This window comes from Panthera pardus, unplaced genomic scaffold (assembly GCF_024362965.1).
Source record: "Panthera pardus isolate Hobbes unplaced genomic scaffold, ASM2436296v1 HiC_scaffold_7, whole genome shotgun sequence".
Classification (NCBI taxonomy): domain Eukaryota; kingdom Metazoa; phylum Chordata; class Mammalia; order Carnivora; family Felidae; genus Panthera; species Panthera pardus.
The window spans coordinates 81,443,870-81,468,509 of record NW_026527002.1 but is presented as its reverse complement, the minus strand read 5'-3'; the positions used below and the strand labels follow the sequence as shown (position 1 = coordinate 81,468,509).

At 62.5% G+C, this 24,640-nt stretch overlaps 1 protein-coding gene and 1 long non-coding RNA gene across 6 annotated transcripts; one reads left to right on the top strand and one right to left on the bottom strand.

Annotated features, from left to right (window-relative positions):
* Window positions 1-9,275: 9,275 nt before the first annotated feature.
* On the bottom strand, window positions 9,276-22,096 carry GLI4 (GLI family zinc finger 4). Of its 5 annotated transcripts, XM_053896621.1 has the most exons (6): window positions 21,984-22,096; window positions 21,467-21,608; window positions 15,654-15,815; window positions 12,812-12,905; window positions 12,205-12,327; window positions 9,276-11,448 (listed from the first exon to the last, which is right to left on the bottom strand). In XM_053896621.1, the coding sequence occupies exons 2-6, from the start codon at window positions 21,577-21,579 to the stop codon at window positions 10,528-10,530; spliced, it is 1,413 nt and encodes a 470-aa protein (XP_053752596.1). In that variant the 5' UTR covers window positions 21,580-21,608; window positions 21,984-22,096; the 3' UTR covers window positions 9,276-10,527. The 5 variants fall into 5 exon arrangements, with proteins under 5 accessions (XP_053752596.1, XP_053752598.1, XP_053752594.1 ...); XM_053896623.1 differs by lacking the exons at window positions 12,812-12,905; window positions 21,984-22,096 and having other exon boundaries at window positions 9,276-11,456; window positions 12,220-12,327; window positions 21,467-21,577; XM_053896619.1 differs by lacking the exons at window positions 12,812-12,905; window positions 21,467-21,608; window positions 21,984-22,096 and adding an exon at window positions 17,330-18,098 and having other exon boundaries at window positions 9,276-11,456; window positions 12,220-12,327.
* On the top strand, window positions 18,784-22,426 carry LOC128775361 (uncharacterized). Its single transcript, XR_008420091.1, has 2 exons — window positions 18,784-18,951; window positions 22,012-22,426. It is a non-coding gene; the product is annotated as an uncharacterized LOC128775361 (long non-coding RNA).
* The last annotated feature ends 2,214 nt before the right edge of the window (window positions 22,427-24,640 follow it).

The window sequence follows — 24,640 nt, the reverse complement described above, 5'->3', positions numbered from 1 at the left end:
AAACCTCTTGTAATAATCCTGTAAAGACATCGGTGGCCCGGTGGCCGTACAAAAGCGCCCGTGGACGCCGGGCGGGCCGGCTGAGCCTCGGTCGAGGGCTCGGCCAGCGGTGGGGAGGAGGGGGCGCCTGTCCGGAGGACCCCGCGCCCCGCCCGGCCGCACTCGGGGCAGCGGTCTCCCGGCCGCCGGCGGCGGGAAGTGCGAGCCGGCACGAAGGCTTTCCCGCGCCCGTGCGGATGCTCCACCGCGGCCGGCCTCCGGCCCAAAGCCCTCCCGCGCTCAGCGCACTCGGGAGGCTTCTCCCCGCCGGGAAGCTTCCGGTGCTGGGGGCCGGGTGGGGGGTGGGGGCGCCGGGAAGCCCTGGGGGCGCTCGGCCTGGCCGATCGCTTCATCGCTCAGCTGGATCACCGGCCGGCTTCCGAGGGGCGCCTCCAGCTGGGGTCACAGCCCCGGGGGCTCGCGCCTGTCTAATCTTCCGCGTGGGTCACCAGGTTCACGGTGAGCCTGGCTTTGCTTCTAGGCTCCTGTCGGTGGTTCCTTTCCTCCCTGGCGGTTGTCTGAGGCCCGCAGGTCTTGTGTGGCAGCCCTGCCCGCCCCTGTGCACCCCGATGGCCTCTGCAGGACCCGGTGGCCCAGGCCTTGGGAGCTCTGCCCCCAGACACCCTGCGGCTCAGTCCCCTCCAGGGTTTCTTGAAGGAGAATCTGCTCCTCATTCTGGGTTCTGTGCTCACGGTCTGAAACTAGAAAGGGAGAAGGCAGATGCCACCAGACTCTAAGCCACAGCACAGAGAGACTTTGGGGACAGCAACATCATCTCATTAGAGACAGTGGGGAGGGAAGAAGGAAGCATGGACAGATTCCCAGGGTGGGAAGGGGTGTGTGGTGGGTGACGCAGGGATTGAGGTGAGGGCGGGGAGGCCAGGCCAGAGGCAGGCGGGGAAGGGCACAGGGCCAGGTGGCAGGGCACGGGAAAGGGCTGGCGGCGTGCATCTGGACATCCTGACTCCCGCACGGAAGTCAGTGCAGCTTTAGCATCCCGGAGTTTGGCCTCCCTCCCAGATGCGCCTCCCGTGGGAGCTCCATGAGCCGGACGCATGGGTTCCTGCAGGGCTGTGGTAAGAGAGCCGACCCGCCAGGGCTGACCGGCGCTGTCAGGTTGCCAGCGAGAAGGTGCAGCACCTCCTGGAGGCAAGACAAGGAAGCCGCAGAAACAGCTCTGCGCGGCCGGAACGAGCGCCTGCTCCCTGCGCTGCGTGGAGCCCGGCTCTGGGCACGGCCCAGGGCGCCGGGCAGAACGGCCTGTGTCCCGCGTGCAGACTGAAGAGATGCCCGTGCGGCTTCGTGTTTCGGTGTCTGTCTCTGGCCCTCTCTGTGCTGATGTGACAGAGCAACATCACTAAGAATATCTAGAATCGGCTTACTTTTCCTAAAATAAACCAGGACTTCTGTTCAAAGATAACTGTGTAGAGACCTTTTACTTCCTTTTTCCCCTCAAACCTAAAGGGATAGTAAAGAATGGGGAGCAGCGAGAGGAAGCCCAGAACCACGGCCCGAGAGGCCCCGCCTCTGGCAGGTCTGGCTGAGCGCCCCCTCCCTCCCCGCCACCCCCCCCCCCCCCCCCCCCCCCCCCCGGCCCTGAGGGGCCCAGTGCGCGTGCGTGCGCCAGCATGTGCCTGCGGGCTGCGGGAGACTTCCCCAGGTGAGGGGGGCACAGTATTTCAGATCTGAGGCCACGCCCCCTTGGAGGACAGATGCCTCCAGCAGGGACACGGCGGAGCAGGCGACAGGGCGATGAGCTGAAGTCAGGGTGGGTTTGACCCAGCTGCCTGCTGCCCCTCACCCCTGCCTTCCCCCAGGGCAGACCTAAGGGACTTGGGATGCCCTGACATCGCTCCTCAAACGAGAATGAAGAAATCACAAGTGGCATCACTAACAAAAATGAAGAGCCCACGCGAAGGAACCTGGTGGCACAGAAGGGGCTGAGTCAGCAGAACGCAGAAAGAAATGGAAGGAGAGGCATCACCGGTGTCCTGCAGGAAGAAGCAGAAGAGAGGAACCCTGGCGAGCTGCCTCCAGGGGCCGAGGGATCAGCCCCACAGCCCCAAGGACCTGAATCCTTCAAGCACCCGAAGAGGTTAGAGCAGGGCTGCAGGTGAGGACATGAGGCCAGCGGGAGGCCCCAGGCAGCCCCCACTCGGACTTCCCACCAGGAGTCTGAGCGATAACAAAGGGGCTGGGAGAGAGCTGGGGCGGGGCATGGGGTGGGGAGACACCCTGGAGGCTTTACAGCAGAAAATTCCAGTTCAGCGGGGGGGGGGGGGGGGGGGGGGGGAGCAGGGGGAGGATTTGCAGCACATTGAGACCCAGCAGCTGCCCAGGCTCATCTACACCCGCATGATGCCTGTGGGATCCGGGGGAACCTGCCCCGAGGACTGCTGGGGATGCACACATAGGGCAGCTCAACGCCCACCCCTGGGGGCTCACGAAGAAGGGAGACCGTCGGAGGCACAGCGGTGCGTGGAGCCGGTGCCCAGCAGCGGTGCGCAGAGCGCTTCCCCAGCCGCGGAGGCAATGGAGCCGCCGACTCCGCCGGGAGAGCCGCCTGCGGGCACCGCCAGAGCGGGTCCTGAAGCGCCCGCAAGAGGGGGGGGCTCCGCTGCAGAAGAGAACATGGGGAAGGGGCCGGGCCCGATCCCCCGGGGGCGGCCAGCGGGTTCCAGCGGAGAAACCACCTGGAGAAGTAAAAAGGGGCCAAAGCAAACAGGTGTGTGTTGAGAAGCTGTTTAGGATGTAAAGTCCTCTTTGAAGCAAGAGCCAGAATAGCTTCCGGGGCTTTCATTGTTCCTTGTTAATTTCTTGGCCATTCTTCCTTTAGACCGCTTTGTGAAAAAGGAAAATGTATTGGATTGCTTAATGTCTATTCCTATGAAATGAAAAGGCAGTATCGGAAGTAAAAGCCACGCGAAAAGAAGGGGAAGTTGAATGAACACAACAGAAGGCCAGGTCAGGGGCGTGGAAGACGGGTCTAAGGAGCCTCACAAAGTGAGGTGGGAAAGAACAGAACGACAGTTGGAGAAGACAGGAAGGTGAGGGAGGCAGAGACGGGCAAGCGGGATACTTCCAGATGGCTTTTCTGAAGAAGACCAGCAAAGGGACCGTGAGACAGTCCTTCCAATACAGAAAGGGAGCCGTGAAGCCCTCTGCTGCAGGCAGGAGCTGCCAGAGGGGTCCTGCTGGGGGGACAAGTGGATCAGAGTCCAGGGAAGCAGTCTGGCCTTTGTGCCAACATGTCGCTCCATCTCGTTCTCGGGCGCTGTTCACCACCCACCATTCTCTGGCCGGTTGCTGCCCTGTAAACCCGTGGGGCACGCTGGGGGTCAGGTGTAACAGAGAGGGACAGCCGTGCAGTGGCGCTGCACACGGAATGCAGGGTGGCAGGGTAGGAAGGCCCGAACCCGGGGTCAGGAACACCTGGGTCAGATGCCGGCACCGGCAGGTACTAGCTGCATAATCTGGGCGAATGACTTCACCTGCCCGAGACCTAAGACGGGGCTGAAGCCCTCAGTTACTGTGCCACGGGCATGTACGGACACCTGTCCTCTCTCACTGCCCCGTGCCGTGGGCGGCTGACGAGCCATCAGCACTGTGTGCCAGGCCCCAGGATGGAAAGCTGTGCTCTCTGCCTGGGAGGAGAGCCTACCTGTGATTCTCTCTCTCTGCTTCTCTCTCAAAATAAATAGACATTAAAAAAAATAAATAAAGGCAATTTGAAAAACGTAGGAAGAATAGAACACTCTCTGCCCCCAAAGAAATCAGTCATCAGCAACTCTAGGGAGCGTTTGCCCAGATTGTCAGCCGCTCATTTAGGCTCTGGGCGGTGGCTTACTGTTACAGCAAACTGTGTGAGGGAGGAGCAGGGCGGGCAGCTGGAAGCACGGTGGGAGAGCAGGGGCCCCAGAGTCCCAGATCTGGGTTCAAACTGAGTCTGTGGTAACTCTTCTCTGAGCCTTGGCTTCCTTCCTGTAAATGAGGGCCACCGGTGCCCGAGACGAAGCGAGGGGGGTGGCGATAGGGTGCATAGGACTTCTAGCACCGCTCCCGGCCAACCAGAGCGCTTCAAGATGTGAATGTTACTTTAGGATGAGGTTAAGCATTTGGCTCAATTGTTTAAAGAGCTGTAACAGTAAGTCACCACCCACAGCCTAAATTGAGTGGCTGACAATCCGTGCAAACCCTCCCTAGAGTTGCTGATGACTGATTTCTTTGGGGGCAGAGAGTGTTCTATTCTTCCTACGCTTTTCAAATTGTCTTTATTTATTTAAAAAATGTTTACTTTGAGAAAGAGAGAGAGAGAGAGAGACGTGAGAGCGGGGGGAAAAGCAAAGATAGAGAATCACAAGTAGGGCGCTGACAGCACAAAGCCTGACGCAGGGCTCGAACCCAGGAACTGTGAGAACATGACCTGAGCCCAAAACAAGAGTTAGCTGCCTAAACGACTGTGCCCCCCCTCCCACCCCCCCCCCCGCGTCACTCCAAATTGTCTTTAAAGAGCAGAAATGACTCTCACCATGAAAACAAACTTCCAAAAGCTATTTAAGAAAAAGAATATTAAAATCTGTGCTCCTTGAAGACTAGACTTAAATTTCCCTTAGATGTGGGGCCTGGCTGACTTCTGGGGTGAGGCGGACAGCCAGGGGACAGGGTGGCTGGGGGCCTCACGGTGAGCACCCGTGGCCCCAGCGACAAGGACTGGTACTTGAGAGGGAAGCATCGCCCCCCACCCCACCCCGGATCCCAGGTTCTGGGAGAGGAGGGCCTGGCCGTGTCTCCTGGGCAGGGGACGCAGGAGCCGAGGTCCCGGAGGCCGCCAGAGAAGCCATCGCGGACGAAGCGGGCCCGCCTGTCCCGAGGTCCCGGCGGGACGGGGACGGCGCCCAGAGCCCTCGGGCTCTCCCTGGGTCGCACCAGCCGGGACTCTGGCAGCTCGCTGCCAGCGCTCCTGGGTGGGGGTCAGGCAGCTCGGTGCCCCCGGGGCGCGCGGACGGGACTCAGGCAGCTCTGTGCCAGCGCTCCCGGGCGCGCGCTCCCGGAGGGACCCGGCCTGGCCGCGAGTGTCAAGTCCTCCAGCGGAAGAACGCCTTAAAGTGCGCAGGGTGCGGAGCACAGGGCCTTGGGAATCGGCCCGCCCCGGGCTGCGGCTGCGCGGACGCCCCTCCGCGGCTCCAGCCCGGCGGGCTCCTGCGGCCCAGCGGCTGCACCGGGCGGTACTGGCGCTGGGGCGTCCGGTCCGAGGAGGCTGCGCGCGCCGCCTCGGAACCACGCCCCCATAGCGCCCCTGACCCCGACGCGGCCGAACCGCGGGCGCGCGCGCGCGGCGTTCCCCGGAAGCTCCACCCCACGCCGCCGGCACTTCCGGGCGCTCTAGGAAGCTCGGAGGACTCGCCCGGGGACCAGCGCGAGGCGGGCTCGCGTCCCTGCAGCGGTCCGAGGGGCAGGGTGCGCGGGGCGAGGGAGCCTCTGGAAGTGGTCGGGGAGGCCGGCGCCGGAAGGGGATGGGCGAGGGGACCTGGCGTGGAGGGGCCTGAAGGCCGTCGGAAGAGCTCTGTGAAGCGAGTGAGGGAGCCCATCCGGCGTGGGACTTCAGAGGACCTCTCGGGTGTGGGGGTGGCGAGGCGGGGTGGGTTGGGACGCGGAGCGTGTCCTGGGTGGTGGGAGTGGCCTGCGGCGGGGTGGCGAGGGCAGCAGGAAGGGCCTGCGGAGGCCGGTGCCGCGCTGCAGCCCGGACTGACACCCGGGCGACCACGAGGTCTTACCGCAGGAGCAGAAGAGGGGCGCGGCGAGGCTGGGCAGAGGGCGGGGCCGGAGCCGCCGCGGGCGTGAGGGCAGGCTCCGCTCCAGGGGCCTGGCCGCCAGGGTCTCCCCTGGGCAGCTGCCTGTGTCGGTGCTCCTCCTTTGAGGGCTGATGAGAGCAGAGGTTCCCAACCCTGGGGCGCCGTCACTGGCACTGCGGGTGATGGGACTGAGCCCGGATTCCCAGCTTTACCCCAGGCCCTAGTCTCTCTCCCCTGGGACGGGGCCTGGGAGCCTGTGTTTTTCCGCAGGTTCTCCAGGTGATGTAACTGGTACCTTAGTGGGTTCGCACACCCATGAAAATGCAAGGCAGGGGGTCTCATGTGAGGCCAGTGCCTCGTAAGAATTTGCTCAGCTCAGCACGAGAGCCCCAAAGCCAAGACAGGCAGTGTATGAAGCCGCTCCAAGGAAGAGGTACAGCTTGAGCAAAAAGGAGGGCGAGGCGGTGAAAGATGGTTGGAAGTGTATCCATTGTCTCAAAAGACTGCAAAGAAGCCTCCTTCTCTTGGACTTCTTGGCGGGGCGTGTGGCAGCTACAGGAGACAGTTCTCAGCCCCTCCAAACAAGGTTTACTGGACTCAGCACATGGGTCCGGCACATGGCACTTTCAGGGTGTGAGGATGGAAAGGGCTCCATTCTCGATCTTGAGTCCCGGAAATGGGTTTTCCCTGCAATGGGCACACTTACAGGCTGCGTGCGTCTGGAGATCTCTGTGACCTTGTCAACGCACTGTGTGCACACGATGTCTCAAAAGCTGCTCCCAAAACACCCTGCAGACCCAAGTGTCCAAGGAATGTGCCCCCTTTCTAGACCATGACCCCAAGGAAACCCTCTGGCCTGCAGAGTCGTCTCCCACCGGCTCACTGTGGAGTGAACGCCCTGGCTGTGGCTTTGGTGTGAACAGAGAGAAGGAGAGTTTCCCCTCCTGCTGCCCGCCTGGTGAAGGTGCTGTTTCCGAGGAAGATCTCTGCCTCAGGGCTTTGCTGTGCCGCTGCACTGCGGTGGGGTGGGGTCCTGTCGGTGGTATTTCTCGGATGCTGAACGTGCTCAGTGACAGTGGTATCCTGCATGGTGACCGTGACAAGGTACCTCTCCAGCCCGGATTATATGATGTGTCCACCTGGCCTGCCTCCATAATCCCCTCCTGACTCCGGTGCGCGCCCAGCGGGCTTTTCCACACTCGCTACATTCACAGGGTCTCTCTCCATGTGAACTCTGACCCCGACAACTTGACCCTCTACCCAAGGCTGTGCCAGGTCTCGTCCACTCATTGGCTTCTCTGCAGTGTAGATTCTCCGATGCTGAACCTGGCCTGACTGTGCCCGAACCCCTCCCACAGTCACGACGTTCCAGAGGTCTTCGCCCCCCAGCTCTAACGTTTTGTTACATCGAAGGTTCCGTCCACCTTGGTTACACGTGCTTACATAGTGCTTCATGACACCAGAGCTCCGCCCGTGCCCTCCACGGTCACCACATCCCCTTGTCGAGCGCCCCACAGTTTCCAGCTCTGAGCGACAGGCTGTCTGCATCCACGGCCCTGGGTCTTAGGAACACCGGCGGGACTTGTGAAACGCTAGCTGCGTGTGGGTGAGGATTTCCCGCGAGATCTTGGCTGAGGCCATCTGAGCACTGAGTGGATTGTGGCCTTTAGAATCTATCTTGTGAATAACACTCAAATGCAGGAGGCCTCTGTGCCCTGTGGCACCAGACGTTAGAGCTGGTCCCTCAGCTCCACCCGAGCACCCAAACGAGCCCCCTCCACCCGCCCCAGTCCCGCACGCCCCGGTTCCTCTCGCCGGTGCCGCCCTGCGAGGCTCCGCCGCTAGGGGCGCCGGACGCGGCGGGCGGCGCGGGGAGGAGGTAGGGACGCGCTCCTGCCGGTGCACTTCCGGGTTGCTCTTCGCGACTTCCGGTTCGGTGGGGTCCGGGCGCCGCTTTTTGGCTTGGCGGAGGCGCTCCTCTCCGCAACTGCCTGTCTGGCTTGCAGTTTTTCCAGCGTCGCAACTAGTATAATGGAGACCCCGCGAAGGGGTCTGGGCCCAGCCCGGCCCTTCCCCAGCTCCCGAGACCCCGGCCGGAGACACCCTCTCGGCGGGGTCTGTACCCAGCTCGGCCCTCCTCCAGCCCCCAGATCCCGGCCAGAAGTACTCCTCTACAGGGGTCTCCGGAAGAACAGTTTGCCTGGGTTTCACTAACGTCGGGATCCTGCCAGATGTGCTTTAGTGGAGAGCCTTGGGTTTAAGAGATAGAGCCGGGGGATCCGACCGCTGACACACTTGGGTGACTCCTGGTGACTGTTCAGTCGTGCAGCAGAGGCACAGAGCCGCCACTGTGCTGCTGCACCCTGAGGACCGAGTTGGATGAAACTTGCCGTGTCCTACTCAGTCTCCTAGGTGGGGACACGCCCAGCACAGTGCAGGGGCCCAAGAAAGGTTTCTTGAATGAATGAATCAGGAACACAATGCAACAAACCATCACGGGAGAGAAGATAATTATTTTGCAGATGGTAGGCCATGAGGGTTAGGAACCCATACTTGTTAACTTCTGACTCTGGCCTGTGTCTGCCGGTTCTTCACACAATCTCGTCTAGTGCTCACAGAAACCTTGTGACGTGGAGTCACCCTCAATAGACCCGTGCAACCCATATGTACCTTGCCCAAGATGGCCCAGGGCGAGTGGCAGAGCTGGGCTACAAAGTAGATCGAATGTCCTTAGAAGCTGGATGCTGGGAGATCCCTCCCCGCCTGCTGAGGGGCACGTGGCCCACAGCAGATGGCTCCACAGACCACGTGTTGGTTTTGCCTCTGGGCTCTCCACCATGAACCGAGGGTCTCTCAGACTGAAACCCCGGGCGATCTGAGGCAGCCCGATACGGGATGTTGCAGATCAACCGAAAAAGGCAAGTGTCTGGATGACACTGGCATCGGAAACGCGCAGGGGACGCTTCTGGTTCCGTCTGCCCATCCTGGCAGCTCCGCCCAGGCAGGTGGCGTGACTGAGGAGTCAGGCTGAAGGCAGTGTCTAAGGCCCATCTCCCTGGTCACAGCCACTGGCCCGGGGATGGATGGTGAATGGCAGGGCCCCCAGCAGAGCCCCCTCCTCAGGATGGTTCCAAGGTGCCTGGGGCTGGGAATAGCCCTTGCCCCTCTGGTGGCTACAAGGGAAGGAGTTGGATCTGGGCCTGCTTTAAGCTCTGCTCTGTGTCCTGGTGAGAGGGCACACCTGTAGCAGGAGGCATTGGGCCAACGCTATGGCATCAGGTGCAATTCTTATCCTTGCTTGTGGCGGTGAATCCTGTGTGTCAACTTGACTAAGCCATGGGGTGCTTAGAAATTTGGTCAAACGTTATTCTGGGTATGTCTGTGAAGCTGTTTCTGGATGAGATCAACATTTCATTTAGTAGACTGAGTAAAACAGGCTGCCTCTCAGTGTGGGTGGGCCTCATTTAATCCGTTGAAAGACTGACTAGAACAAAAAGGTCCGGTTTGACTCATGCAGGCGCTGCCCCATCCAGTCCTTCTAGACAGGTGTGCAGGGCACAGGCGTCTGTGGGATAGTCTAGGGTGGTGTGGAGGACCGCCAGGCTCTGCTCTTGGGGGCTGCCTGCCGGGTCGGGTCCCGGTGCCGGTGTCTGAGTGCACTCTCCACGTAGAGGCTGCAGGATGACCCTTCCAGCACTCGGCCTGATGCCACTGCTCCCCGGGACGCCCTGGGGTCTATGCGTGCAGGCTCTGCGGCCTGTTTGCTGGAGGGCAGAGGCCCCGCAAACCCTTGCGGTATTAGGGAGGGCAAAGAGTGCGAAGAAGGTCGCCGTCCCTCCTCTCTCAGGCCACAGCGCCACCAGCAGAGACGCCTCAGCTGATGTCCTGAGACTGACATCTACTCTCTCCCCTAGAGCTGCTCTCACCTGGAGCGGGGGCGCGTGGCGAGAGTCCAAAGTGCTTGGTGGCCACGGGGCCCTGGGAGTGGGGCCGAGAGAGGCGAGGCAGCCCAACCGCAGGGCCCTCAGGACAGGGTCCCGGCCGAAAGGCTTGGAGCTGGGGAGGTGAGGCTCGGAGTTGAGCTGGGGGAAGGGCCAGGCAGCCCCTCGGTGTGGGGACGGAGCGGGGTCGCAAGTGGTCAGGAGGGGGCAGGTGCCTGCTTCCCCACCCGGCTGAGCTCTGTCCCTACTGGAAGTCCGAAACCAAGGCCCGGCTGCCGCTGCCGAGGCCTAGGCCCGTCTGGAGGCGCACGGTCCGGGCCCCACCTTCTGGTGTCTGGAGCATTTGGCGCGTGGCTGCGGCTGCGGGAACCGACAGGAGGCACCCCGCCTGGGGCAGAGGCAGGGTGAGCCCCGACCTCGCCCGCCCCGCCTTGGCTCTCTCTGCGTCTGGAAACACCCGGCTGTGGCTCCAGGTCGGTCATGAGGCCTCTGGGCCCAGGTCAGTTAGGACCGCCGGGAGGTCCCAGGAGACCAGACGCGGGACACTCCTCTCCAGGCACAGGCAGGGGCGACTCCTACTTCCGTCAATCAAAAAGAATTTATTCGGGCCACTCGGCCCGCGGGGCTGCCGGCGCCGAGCAGGACGGGGGCAGGAGGCGGGGGCCCTCTCTCCGGAGCCTCCCCCTCCATCGGGGGCCGCCCCGCCGCCCCCCACCCCCACCCGGGGCCGCAGGCCGCCCGCCGCCCGCCGCGCGCTACTCCCGGTAGTGCACCCGCTGGTGCTGGATGAGCTGCGAGCTCTGGCCGAAGGCCTTGCCGCAGGCGCCGCAGGCGAAGGGCTTCTCGCCCGTGTGGGTCCGCAGGTGCCGAAAGAAGTGCGAGCGGCCGCGGAAGGCCTTGCCGCAGTCGGGGCACTCGTACGGCTTCTCGCCCGTGTGGATGCGCTGGTGCTCGATGAGCACGGAGCTCCAGATGAAGGCCTTGCCGCACTGGCTGCAGGCGTACGGCTTCTCGCCCGTGTGCAGCCGCTGGTGCCGCACCAGGTTGGAGCTCTGGCTGAAGGCCTGGCCGCACTCGCCGCACTCGTAGGGCTTCTCACCGTTGTGGACGCGCAGGTGCTGCGTGAAGTGCGAGCTGTGGCTGAAGGCGCGGCCGCACTGGCCGCACTCGTACGGCTTCTCGCCCGTGTGGATGCGGTGGTGCTGGATGAAGCCCGACCAGCCGCGGAAGCGCTTGCCGCACTCGTGGCAGGCGTACGGCTTCTCGCCCGTGTGGATGCGTTGGTGCTTGAGCAGCAGCGACTTGTACTTGAAGCTCTTGCCGCAGGCCTCGCACCTGTGCGGCTTCCCGGCCCGCGGGCCGCCCTGCCGGACCCCGGGGCCCGGGCCCCTGCCGAAGCCGCCCTCCGGCTCGGCGGCCCGCTCGGGGTCCCCCTCGGTCCCGGAGGCTCCCTGCGGGGGCGGCGGCGGCGGCGTCACGCGCCAGGTGCCCCTCTTCTGGGGGCAGGGCGCGGTCCCCGGCGGCTGGCCCGTGGGCCGCTCCGAGCTGGACTCCTGCCCAAAGCTGTCCCCACACTTGGGTCTACGGGGAAGGCTCCTCAGGGGCCCCCTGTCCTGGTGCACCGCCTCTTCAGGGTCGCGGGGGTGGGGGGAGGAGGGAGCCGGCTCCGGCTCCGCCTGGGAATCTGGAATCAGAAACGGAGAGCGGGATGGCACCAGCAGGGGGCGCCACAGTGCTGGGGACCAGGGCGAGGGCCGACCCTGAGTGAGGCAGCCAAGCCCCGCCCCCCCTTCCCCGCTCCCCAAAGTGCTGCCCAGGCTCCCGGCAGAAATGCGGGGTTCGCCCCCTGCCGAGGCTCCGCAGGCCCGTGCCCCTCCGGAGCACTTCCGGGGGCAGCCGTCTCCTGGCCCGGCTCCTCCACTCCCCTCTTGACACTGTGGCAGGGAGGGTCGGCTTCCCAGGGATCCAAGCTCTGAAGCCTCCAGCGTCTCCGGGGAGCTCAGTGTACGGGACAGAGCCCCCGAGGAGGCATTTTGCCGGCTTCACACGGGGTGGGGAGTGGCAAGGGGCTGAGGGACCAGAGCAGCGGACAAGTGGAGGCTGAGGGCACTACACACGGGAAAGAGGGGGCCCAGGGCGACACCCTGGCTGCTGGCAGGGGGACGGGAGCGCAGCTGAGCGGAAGACGCCGACCGACTATGGGCTCTGGACCGGGGAAGGGGTCTGGACCGCACTCACGACCTGGGGAAACGTCAGCGACACGCCTGGACGGAACGGGGTAGAGGCCACTGGGGACAGAAGTGAACGCCGAGCCAGGGACAGGTGGGACCCAGTGTCCTGGCGGCGGCGGGCGCGGCAAAGAGCCTGGCACGGGGCAGCCGTGGGGAGACGCACCCGTGGGCAGGGCCCGGATCGGGGTTCTGCTCACCCACCCGGCCAGCAGGTACCTCGGCCGATCCGGACCTCCTCCACATCTCGGAGATCCAGGTGGGACCGCTCCTCCTCCTCCTCCTGCGGTGGCTGGGAGAGCACCTCAGGGCTGCAGCCGGGGGAGTCTGGGGGTACAGGGGACGGGGCTCATCTCCCCCTCCTCTCCAATCTAGCCCAGGCCTCGATCAGCTGCCTGCAGGTGCCACTTGCTCCCGGGTGGTGTCCCCGTGGAGCTGGTGCTCTCCAAGAGCCATTTGGGTAGATGCTGCAGCCACGTGACACCCCTCTCCTGAGCGTGAGGGTCCCGAGGCACTGCTTGGTTGCTCTGGAGTAGGGGCAAGGGTGTGTGCCCTAACCAAAGCCGCCTGGGCCTTCCTGGGGTGCAACCGGCACGCGTTCCCCTCCCTGGGCCCCCAACTGCCCCCCACCCTCCGTGAAGGGCCCGGGCCCTGGCCGGGCTGCGTCCCAGCAGGTGGACATGCTGGTTCCTGCTCATGGGGCCCCATACTGAACCAACCTCCCACGCTGCTCAGTGCTGTGTCCCCCGTCACCGGCCGCCTCTGGGGAGGCTGTGACACGGCACCTGCACCAGGGAGAGGCTTGCTCTACCTCAGCGGAGGCGGCCAGGCCTGGGGCCGGCCTTCTGGGGGTGGGGGGAAGGCTGTGGGTGGGGTTCTGGGGCCACGGAGCAACAGGAACTTTTCTAGAAGGAAGGGGTGCTCCTTGTTCATAAAGTGGTACAGGAAGTCCATGCTCGGGTGTGGACGAGGGGAGGAGTGAGTGGGGTGGGGGGTAACCAGAGTTCAGGTCTCAGGTGTCCAAGCCAGGGGCCTGGTCTGGAAGGCCAGCCCCTGGCTGGGGGTGGGGGGTGGTGCTGCCCCTGCTACACAGGTCGTCCCGCCCACCCTGGGGCCACGTGTCTTTCTCTGTCACTTGCTCCTGCCCACAGACTGCCCCTCCAGCTGCAGGGCTCCAGACCATACCTTCCAGAACGCATTCTGGAAGCACAGCCTTGTTGTGGCAGGCCCCTTGGCTGGTTCAGCACAGACCTGGCTCCTAATGTGTCTGTCCCGTTCTGCACCCCTCCTGCCCAGCTCCCTGCTCTGGAGGCACAGGGAGGGGCAGCCTCGGCGACTTTATGCCCACACCACCCCCCAGGGGCCGGCCAAGTGCCCTGTGCGCATGTGGCTCCCTTCACCTGCTCTGGCGGACCAACGGCTTGCCGGACACCCTCACAGCCCACCAGCACTGTGCTCAGCTAGTTAGAAACTGGCTCTTGTGTAAGGAGGACGTGGGAGACTAATGGGATCCAGTCCCGGGGGGGGGGGGGGCGTGAGGGGCCCCAGGCTTCACAGGGTGGACCCCACCCCCAATGTGCTTTCTGGCCCACCTCACCAACTCCGGCCTGGGAGTTGGGAAGCTGGGGCTCCGTAAGTCCCAGCCCCCCTGGCTGGAGGGCCCTGGGCAGGTTCCTGAAATGCTGGGGTCTCTCCAGGGAAGACACTGGAACACCGAGGAACCGCCCCAACAGAAGAAATGAGCTCGAGACCGCGAGGGGTAGATCCTGCCCCGGGTAACCGATTGGTGGCGGGGCCCAGTTCTCGACGACGCTGGGTCAGTTTCCAGGAGGAGGGATGAAAGCATCGCCTCTCCTCCCTCCGCGCCCTCCGCCTCCCCTCCAGCCACGCCCCCTCCAATGACCACACCCCTCAGCGCCTGCAAGGAGGGTCTGCTGGAGGCCCCGCCTCTCTCTTCTTTAGGGTCAACCCTGGTTCGTTCCCTGGCCGGCAGGCCCTGCCCACTTGTTCCTGGACAGTCCATGGAGCGCTGAGGCTGCTGTTTGCGGCCAACACTGCCTCTCACTGGGCAAAGTCCCAGGCACACAAGGCACTTGTATGTGATTCAGGGGGCCAAGCCGGGCCCCTCTGGGCTCTTGCTACCTGGAGACTGGACCAGGGGCAGCCCCAAGCCGCGTGGGCTCGAGGGCCTGCATCCTGGGCACCAGCCTTCTCATCCGGCAGAGCCAATGTGGTCAGCATGGCTTCCAGGACAGCCCCGCCCCGGTCCCGCGTCCATGCCACTTAGGAGCTGTGAGCCGTGAGCCATGAGCCACGGCTTGCTGGGCCCGGTCCGGGGAGAGAGTTGAGGGCATGGGCTTGAGTCAGCCTGATGTGTTCTCAGTCCCACTGGCCTGTATTGGCTCCCGTCTGGGCCCCCATGTCCCTGTCCGGAACATGGGGATAGGTCCTGCCTTGCAGGCGGTGGTGAGGGTGGCGGGAAAACGTGGAGGTTAAGGGTGGGCCTCAGAGTCCCGACCGCACGGGGCAGGAGCACAGCCACGGGGGAGCCCCGGCCAAGGCCCTGAACCATCGTGCGGGGGGAGGCGGCCACCCCGGCGAAGGCCTGCGGCGCATGTGCTGGGTGCCGTCCCGGCTCCTTCTGCGCAGCACCTAGCTCCGTACCCACCCCACACCCCCAGTCCGGCCCACCCCAGGGATGGGCAGGGGCCAGGATGGCTCCTGGAACCGGGAACAGCGTGGGGCCAGCTAGGCGCTGCTGCCCTTTCGGCCTTGGACCAACCTGGGGGGTGAAAGACACGTTCCCTAGCTGTGTGTGACCTCATGCCACCCCGTGACCTCTGTGGACCTCACTGTCCTCATCTGTTAATGGCCACCAGAGAGTGTGGTCACTGGACCTCGAGATGACCCACAGCCCTTGGCACAGAGCCTGGCATGTCTCAACCGTCATCCCATTGCTCACTGTGACGCTGAGACCCGACAAGGAGGGCTCCGGGCACGCGGCAAGCCATGCCCCGAGCCATGCCCCTGGGCTCAGTGCCCGCACACTAGGACAGAGGTGGGATGAAACGCATGCTGACCCCTGACCTGGCTGTCATCAGCTCATGTGTGTCCTGAGCTGTAAGGCCAGGCCTCCTGTGGAACATGGGCGTGGACAGAACCCCGGGACTGAGCAGGAGCAAGACCCAGGGGGCACCGCATGCCACGGGGCGTGGACACCCCCTCTCAGCACCGGCCGCCTCACTAGTCATTGGCTACTTCCGTGACTTTGATATCCCGAGACCCCGCCAGGAGGGTAGCACAAGGCTGGCAGCTGCATCCCTGCAGGTCCCTGGGGGCCCCAACCCAGACCAGCCGGCCCAGAACTCAGGGTGCTCTATTTTCTTGGTGTGGGAGCAAAGGCTCATAAAGGGAGACAGGCGGACACAGGGCCCTGCCTGCCCAACATGGTACTGGGGGACTGTCCCCTAGGGAGCTGTTGCTCACAAGGCTCAGTCTCCGGCCTCAACCTCAGCTGCCCATGTCCCGACCCAAGTGCAAGGGTGCAGGAGCCCCAGCAGCCGTGAGCTGCCTTGTTTCTGGCCGCGCTGCCAGTGGTGCGGGGTGGGCGGGTGGTGCAGGGAGGTGGAGGGAGCGCAGCGCAGGGTGAGTACCGTGTTGATGACCGTGGAGGTGAAGCCGGGCCTCGAGGCGGTGGGTTCCAGGTGTCCCTGGTGACGCAAGATTGACAGGGGACGGGACACGAGGGGGCTCCTGACCGTCCCCCAGGGTCGCCATCTTCCCCAAGGCCTGCTGAAGGTATGCACACCTGGGACCTGGGGAAATGAAAACCATGGCAGGATGACGGGGGTCGGAGGAGTGTGTGGAGGGTGGGGGCGATGCCAACTGCCGATCAGCCATGGGGAACGGGGGGCTCCTTCGCTGGCGGAGAGGGGCAAGGATGTCAAGAGGTGCCACGTGGGACCTGGGGTGAGAGGCAGCCGGGCCCCCGGTTCGTCTACCCCACCGCGGGGCGGCACCAGCACCTGTGTGGGGACCTGAGCCCTCATCCCGGCGATGGCCTCGATGTCCTCCCAGCCCACACCCTAAGGCACGCTGCACCTCCCTGAAAACCTCCCACGCTACAGCAGCGGGCTGCGCAGGAGGAGGAGGAGGGTGGGAAACTGAACTCTGCCTGCTGGGGCACAAACATTCTAGATTAAATCTTAACAACACAATTCCTGGGAGGAAAACCGTCCTCCTCAGACCCTGAAGGGCCCTCAGAGGCTGCAGGCTGCCAACCACATCTGACTGCCCGAGCCTCCTCGGCGGTGGAAGGTACTCTGCTTTGATGTGGTTTGCAAGAGTGGTTCGGTCCCACGTGAGAAGAACTTTTCTTTCACACTGTGGTGGAGCAGGACTGCTTACTGGGATGTGAAGAGGGCATGGGAAGAACAAAAGTTAAAGTACATTAAGCAATGGTTGCAAACAGTATCTGGTTCGAGGAAGTGGGGAGGCAGCCCCAACAGGGCTCCTCAGCGGCGCCTGGGCCATCCCGGTCAGCCCCCGCCTCCTGGGCAGCCCTCGGTCCCTGGTGATGGGAAGGGTCACAGACACTCAGGGAAGTGGACATAAGCGGACACAGGGTGGGGCTGCAGGCATGACATCTGGGTGCAGGTCCCCACGCTCCTCTCATCTTGTTACTCGGCTAACCTGCTGGGACTCGTCGGGACAGGGCACGCACCGCCCCCCCCTCCGCCCCGGGCCGCCTGCGCGGAGGTGGCGCTCACACAGGGACGCCCACCGGGACGCGAGCACAAACTCTGGGGCCACACTGCTGCAACCGACTGGAGGCGGAGGGGACAGAGATGCCCCGGCCAGCGGCTGACCTTCCCCGCCACCCCCCGCCCCCCCGCCTCCGCTCTCCTCCCGGCCTGGAGCCCGCGCCCCGCGGAGAAGGGCCCGCTCTCGGGGCGCTAGGCGGCGGAGCGCTGCCCGCCCCGGCTGAGGTCCGGCGCTCACACTCGCGACTGCGGACTTCTCGGAGCCTCCGTTCCCCACCTGCAAAGTGGGCACCGCGACGACCCCGTCGCCGGGGTTCCGGGGGCGCGGGGAGGCGCCCAGCAAGCGGACCCTCGCGATCGCCAGGGGCCAGTGAGCCCGCTGCGGCCCGCTACCCCGCGGAGGCCTCCGCTCCGGCTGGGCGGTCACCCGCGCCTCACGGGCCGAGCCCGGGCCACGGTCACGGCAGCGCGGGGACGCCCGGGGCGGGGCCCGCGGGGACGCCCCGCGAGCGCGAGCGGGCGGCCGGGCCGAGCATCCCCGCCGCCGCCACCCGGCGCCCACTCACCTTCCGAGCGGGAGGCGGCCGCCCGCGCGCCGGCCGGAAGTGCGCCCTCGCCCCGCCCCGCCCTCGCGCGTGCACTTCCGGGACGCTCTGGGCTCCGGAGGACCGGCGCCTCCGTGGCGCGGGGAGGGCCCGGCTGACCCGGGCGGGACGGGCGCCCCCAGCCCCGCAGCGATCTCGCCGTCCCCGAGCCCTCCCGGCGGCAACAGCCCCTAGTCCACCGAAGAGCTGCACCCAAAGCATCCTCAGTGGCACCTCTTCCCTCGCGGTGTTCCTTCTGGACGGCCACCGGTTGCTGGGGAGCTGGCTGAAAACAGACTCTCCTTTTTTGGACTGTCTCAAGGGCCCCTCTAAACTGCCTACCACCAAAATGTTCCCAAACCCTAGGGCCTGAGGAGCGGCTGTTACAAAATTTCCCCAAACTTAACATGGAATTCTTCCTGCTGTTCCTCCGGTCTTTTTCAGCCCCGTTCTGATACATCCCCCCAAAGAAATTTAGGCGTCAGTCTCCTTCTTGTTAGGAAAAGCAAATAGCTGGAAACAGCTTCTGTGAACCAACCCAGCAGGGATGGACGTCCAGGCATTTGCTTGCCGCCCTGGCCCTGAGTCCCGGCGGGTGGACAGCATGAAGACAGGAAGGGAAGACCCACAGCCAGGGAGCCCCCAGCTGCAGGGATGCTTGGGGCGGAGGGAGGGGAGACCAAGCCCAAGCATCTGGACACTGGCCCCAGGCAGGAGAGAAGCTGGAAGACCAGGGGCTTGTGAAGGACTCGCTGTGTGTGTGTGTGTGTGTGTATGGGGGCGGGGGTGGGGGGGGTAGACAGGCTGGTACCAGCCCGCAGCAAAACATACTCCTGCCAAAACGTAGAAAGTGCGGACAGCTGCTGCCTGCTCCCAGCTCTGCCAGCCTCACTCCCCGCACATGCAGGGTTCCAGCCGCTAGGCCCTGTAAAAATCCCCTGCGGCGGCTCCCCTCCGCCTGATCTAATGCCAGGCCCTAGGGTATACCTGGGACAGGCCAGCTCCTGGCGTCAGTGGAGCTCACATTCTTTTTTTTTTTTTTTTTTTTAATTTTTTTTTTTAAAACGTTTTATTTATTTTTGAGACAGAGAGAGACAGAGCATGAACGGGGGAGGGGCAGAGAGAGAGGGGGAGACACAGAATCGGAAGCAGGCTCCAGGCTCCGAGCCATCAGCCCAGAGCCCGACGCGGGGCTCGAACTCGCGGACCGCGAGATCGTGACCTGAGCTGAAGTCGGACGCTCAACCGACTGAGCCACCCAGGCGCCCCTGGAGCTCACATTCTAGTGCGTGTGGGAGAGAAACAACAAATTGGCAAACACACCCACACCACAGGTGTAAAAGCTTTAAGGAAGCACACAAGGGCTCTGTGGTCCAAGGAGAGCTCACCAAGGAAGTGACATCACGGGGGGGGGGGGGACGGAGGGAGGGAGAGAGTAGGGCAAGCTGGTCACACAAAGGCTGGAGGGAAGAGTATTCAAAGCAGAAGAGCACGTGAAAGGTCCTGAGACACGAGTGTCGCCAAAGGTTTGGAAGAGCCCAGGCAGGCTGGGAGCTGGATCAAGGTGGATGAGTAGTCTGGAAGCCACGATTAGGAACCAGGAGGTACCGAAGGTCCTGGGCAGGGGAGTGAGATCTTAGGTGCATTTTAAGATTGGTTTGGGGCAGCAGGGAGGTGGGAGGAGACCGGTGGTTTAGATGGAGACCAGGCTGGGTAGGACCCGAGTTGGGGATCAAATTCTGACAGCACCTGCAGTTGGGTGGGGTGTGGGGCATGGCGACTCGGGGTTCAGTCCAGAGTATGGCCACAGGTCTGCTGAGATGGGTCGCTGGCCACAAGCCAAGTTCTGTTTTGGACGTGTGGCCCACGACACAGTGGTGGCTGGGGGCTCACCTCTCCCTGCTCCCCTCTCAGTCTGCCCCTCCTCCTCTCCTGGCCAGCCGTGTGTGGCCCTGCCGGTTTAGCTTCAAAGTGGGGCAGGGCACACTCCTGTTCCCTAGGAGAATGGGGAGCTGCGGGGGGGGGGGGGGTACTGCTACTGAGCCTTTGGGCCAATCACGCTTCCCACCTGCCTCTGCCCCACTTTCCGGGGACTCGGCCCCAGTCCTGCAGTCCCACCAGCCTCCTCAGCCCGAACAGCATCCTGTCGGTGTTCAGGTTTCTGCTCAAAGCTGCCTCACCTTGCTTTCCAGCCCATAAGCCTTGTCAACAGCCCTGTCTGTACCCCGGCCCATCACCTGACTTCGGGTCTAACTCGAGTCTTGCCCTTGGCCGGGTCCTTTGCCACCAGGCATCCTGTGCTCTGTGGGGCGCTGGGCAGCTTCCCTGCCCCCACCCACATGTATAGCACCTCCCCTCAGCTGGGACAACCAAAAATGTCTCCAGATACTACCATATCCCCTTCTGGGGGCAGGACTGCCCTCGGGAGGATGGCTGTTCCATGCAAGGCAACGTGAATGAGGGCATGGGGGGTGGGCCAGCCTGAGCTCCTCAGGACTTAGGGCCTGAAGGGGGTGATCCCAGGCGGGGCACGTCCCAGACCCCCTCCAGGGCTACGACCGCAGGCAGCAGGCCACCAAGGAACGGGTAGTTTCCCAGAATCTGGGGCCGAGAAGACCGTGTCTATTGAGGGACACAGTATGTTGTCACCCGAGGGGCCACTCTCCTGCTAAGTCCGCAAATCCTCCTCTGATTGACGCGTCAGTCTCTTACAAGTCTGGTGAATGTGAGGCAGCGCCTCCCTGGGGAGTCTCGACTGCACCCCCAAACTGCAGGGAGATGAACGGGACCCAGTGAATGGGTCAGAACTGAGGTTTATTACAGGGAAACAGAGTATCCACAGGAAATAGGACACAGAAGCGTTCTGGGATGAATGGGAAGCAGCCGGCAAGGAGTGCAGAACCCAGGCAACACCCTTCTGGATTAAGAGAGCGCGTGAAGTGTAGACCATAGGGACCAGGATAAAAACAAGACAGAACAGGTCTCCAGACGTCGAACACACTCACTGAGGACTGAAGGAAAGTTCAACAGACATGACTAGTTGGAAATTTACATTTCACGGGCCCACCAGCACCAGCTGTGCGAGCCTGTGTGCGGACAGTCCAGCGGCCACCTTGCCTGGCCACGTGTGGACAGGGCCACGCACCTCAGCAGCAGTGTAAGGAGAACCCCGGTACACCCAGCGCTCAAGCTCACCAGGAAACAAACACGTGTTCATACCGGAAGGCCATGCGGGGAAGGCTGCAGTGACCTGGGGCACATGGGCTGGGACAGGGGGCGTGTGGGGCCCCCAGCGCCGGATCCACGTGTGCACTGGGGCTGAAGCCCCCCAGGTACTCCCCCTGCAGGCCTCAGACGCCCGCAGAGTCCCCGGGCAGCAGCGCCAGGCTGCCCCCGAGCTCTGCACCCTGGCAGGACTCTGGTCCCGGGGCCCGGGGCGGGGGGGGGGCGGGGAGGGGACCACCAGCTCGTGGTCTGTGGAACAGGCGACTGGAGTCTGTGAGGACGACACCGGGAGACCACGAACTCTAAGCTCCCTGCACAGAGGTCCCCGAAGGCCTGGGCCGCCCCAGAGCAAAGCCATGTCCTCAGGCCACAGACCTGGAGCCTGGCCACCACTGTCCTGGCCACTCCCGCCCTGAACTGGCCCTTTCTGGTCCCAATACTGTTTCCCTTCCCTTCCCTGGACGACCCCTCCACCCTGCTGAGAACCCTACCCTTGGTCCAGAGCACGTCCCAAGTGTCCCTGTGCCACAGGCTTCTGCCACGAGCACAGGACCACCTCCAGTCCTGTCTCGCTCTGTGGCGTGTCTGGGGGCCTAGCTCACTTGCAGGGGAAGGAATGACACTTTGGTGTCCAGACTAGGGATGGACACAAGAGGTCACTAGAAATCAAGCCCAGGTGACATCCCGGTGCCTACAGGCTCCCCAGGAAGGCAGGGGACCTGGCAGAGACCAGAGTCCGGAGCCACGGGTCAGCCCCCCGATCTGTGGGGAGAGGGAGCAGACCCCCCCCCCACACATGGCCCTCACTGCTCACTCTCCCACGGTGCTGGCTCCCACCTTCCCTCAGATTGAGGCCAGACGAGGCTGGGAGGGACAGTTGCCGGCCCAACTCACGGGATGCCAGTGGTAAGGACGATCAGTGTTGCGTCCCCGGGACATCCGCAGCCATCCCCGTCTGTTCCATTCGAAGGCCTCCATGGCGCCCCTGCTGTCGCAGAGCCCTCCATGCAGGGCAGGGCCCTCTAACTGCTCCTCCTGCAACGGGAACCATGCTCAGCGCCCCTCCCCCCACCCCAGAGCTTTCACACTTGGAAAAGGCCTTTCTCTGGGACTTTCCAGGACCAGAGCGCTGGGAGTCCTGGACTTGCCTGCAGCGCAATCCTAGAAGGCCGGTGGTGTCAGGACTGGCCTCCTGGGGGGGTGGGGCCGGAGGGGTGAACTTTGTGGCCTTCCGGGTCCAGGTTCGGAACCAGGTGAAGGCACCCCCCGCCTCAGGGAGTTCGCCCATGAACCCCTTCTCTCCACTCATTGGCAGGCATCTCCCGTTGTGGGTTTTCTGCCGCCAAGCTGCCCGTCCTGCCTGTGCCCCGTGTCCCCACCTGTCCCTTAGACGTTTTCTTTCTGCTCACCCCGGGGGTTTCCTCTCCTCTTCCGTACAGATCTCCATCCGTCCTCGGAGCTCGGAAATGTCCGGAATTCTGTCAGGCCTGAGGTTCATGTTTAGGCGTGTTGCATCAGGACCTTCTTGACTGGGGGTGATTTGCTCTCACAACTGGAAACGGACAAGGAAAACCTTCTGAACAAAGAAATGCAATTATTACCTGGTTCGTTGTCGGGAAGCCACAACTACCCAAGTAAGGAGCTGGCTTCCGTCACGTGGAAGCTGGTGTTCGCCAATGCCGTCAGGGGGATGGGCCCCAGACCTGGAAGGCGACAGAACCAGGGGAAAAGTGCTCCCTGTTTCTCAAAAAGCTAAGAAAGTTAGAAGATAAAATACAGTAAAACCTTGGGTTGTGAGGAACTTGTTCTGCAAGATGAGCCAACATTTCTAATAAATTTTAGCTTGATAAATGAGCGATGTCTCGCAATAGGGTTACAAGTGGCACCGAACATCACATGATCACAACGGAGCCAATGGTTCTTCCCTCTCTCTCTCTGTCTCTGAGGGACTGTTACGAATGCAATGTCACATTTCCGCGAAATCCTCAAAAGGAGGCGAAAGCGAGTGTCATTGGATAGGTTCCTTGTTAAAGCTGCACCAAAAGGGGCGCCTGGGTGGCTCAGTCGGTTAAGCATCCACCTTCGGCTCAGGTCACGATCTCATGGTTTGGGGGTTCAAGCCCCGTTTCGGGCTCTGTGCTGACAGCTCGGAGCCTGGAGCCTGCTTCGGATTCTGTGTCTCCCACTCTCTCTGCCCCTCCTGCGCTCATAATCTCTCAAAAATAAACAAACATTAAAAAATAAAAATTAAAAAAAATAAAGTGGCACAAAAAGAAAGATCCCATTGAGCCAATAGGTGGCAGTCGTCCTACACAGTAACCCTCCTCTGTCTTGTCTCCCTCACACCAGGCACAAAGGTTTTCAAAGGCAAGTGCAGGTTATTTTTCTGTTTTGTATTATGTTACAGTATCGTAATCATTTTTATACCAATGTTTTTGGGCTGTGGAATCAATCATCTGAGTTTCCATCATTTCTTATGGGGACACTCGCTTTGGATTACATGCATGTTTTTGGAACAAGTTATGCTTGCAAACCAAGGTTTAACTGTGTCAAACACACGTAAACTTGCAGTGTATATGATGTGGCGCGGGACAGAGCTCAGACACCTGCTTACCCTCCACACGGCTCAGGAACTAGCCGCCACCCAAAAACCCGAGCCCACGTGGCCTCGCCTGCCCGAGGAGCCGTTCTTTCGTCTCTGTCTCGTTTTACTGCATTGATATTTCCAAACAACTTGCTGTTCAGTTCTGCGCTTTATAATAATGACCTCCTGTGACCGACTGACTTCGCTCAGCGTTCTGAGATGCGCAGGTGGTGGTGAGGGTCTGTCCACTGTCGATGCACATTTGAGTTATTTCCAACTTTTCTGACAGTCCGCGTGCTAAACGTCGCTGCACGTGGCTTTCTGGGCACCCACACAAAAGTTCTGTAAGATATTTTAATAAGTGAAATTTCTACATGAGCACGACAGGGCACATCTTTAACTTGCTAGGACGGGCTATTTTTGCTGCCGAACGGATAGATAGCTTTTTAAAATTGCATATTGTTACCAGCACATCAAACCCAATGGGCTTCTGTCCCTGTGGTAAAATCGACATGGTGTCGATTACTTCAGCCGTCGGAAGTGCACGATTCAGCGGCATTAAGTACCCACGACGCTGTGTACCCACCACCGCGATCTACACCCCTAACCTGGTTATCCTGCCCGTCAGAAACGCTGCACCCGTGAAGGTCTCCCGTCCCCGCCCCTGGTAACCTCCACTCTGCTGTTCTGTCTGCGCGCCGCACAGCAGCCGGCAGGGCCACTGCTTCTCTGGCTTCTCTCACTCGGCACCGTTTCCGCAGTGTGGCGGCGGGCGTGGGGGCTCGTTCCTCTTTCGGCCGAGTAGCATTTCGTCGTGTGGCTACACCACGTCTCGTGGATCTGTTCATCTGGTGAGACTCCCGGGGCATGTCCGTCGGCGGCCACCGCGAACGACGCTGCCCCGCGCCTCCACGCACCTGCTTGATTCCGCATACACAGCTCAGTGAACTCCGCCGACCTTCAACGTGACAACGGGCTGCATCCTCGCTGACGCCTTACCTGGGACTGTTGTCAGATGCCACGGAGACAGCAGCATCGCCTGCTATACGCCCAGGAGGGGTTTCCCATTCCAGGCCGTGCGCACACGTTACTCCCGGCCTCGCTCCAGATGGCGCCGAGGGGAAACCCCGAGGGCGGGGGGGGGGGGGGCCACTGGCCACACGGAGCCCTAGGGCACAGCGCTGCTACGGTTTGGGGAGATATTCTGCATCGGCTTTAGAAAATTCTATTGTATTCCTTACTTGCGGATGTTGGATTTTGGCAAATATTTCTGCAGCTGTTAAGATAATAATATCTGTTATTGTGAGAAATGATAGCCGTTTTAAGCCACATTGGCCTTCCTGAAACAACCCGGTCTGGTCATGCTCCACGACGTTTCCCCGCCGCGCTGGACGCGGCCTGTCGCTATTCTGTCCGGCAGCAGGGGGCGCTGGCTGTGGCGCTGACATCACGGCTCTACTAGCTCATAGAAGGTGAGCTGGTTC

Bases quoted from the DNA above. Each gene is read 5' to 3' on its own strand.
- GLI4 (XM_053896619.1), bottom strand. From the start codon at position 17,807: ATGTATCAGAACGGGGCTGAAAAAGACCGGAGGAACAGCAGGAAGAAT. The intron at 12,328-15,653 runs GTACTCACCCTG...CTGTACCCCCAG, and splicing joins CCTCCACGGTCATCAACACG to ACTCCCCCGGCTGCAGCCCT. The intron at 11,457-12,219 runs GTACCTGCTGGC...TTCTGATTCCAG, and splicing joins GGAGGTCCGGATCGGCCGAG to ATTCCCAGGCGGAGCCGGAG.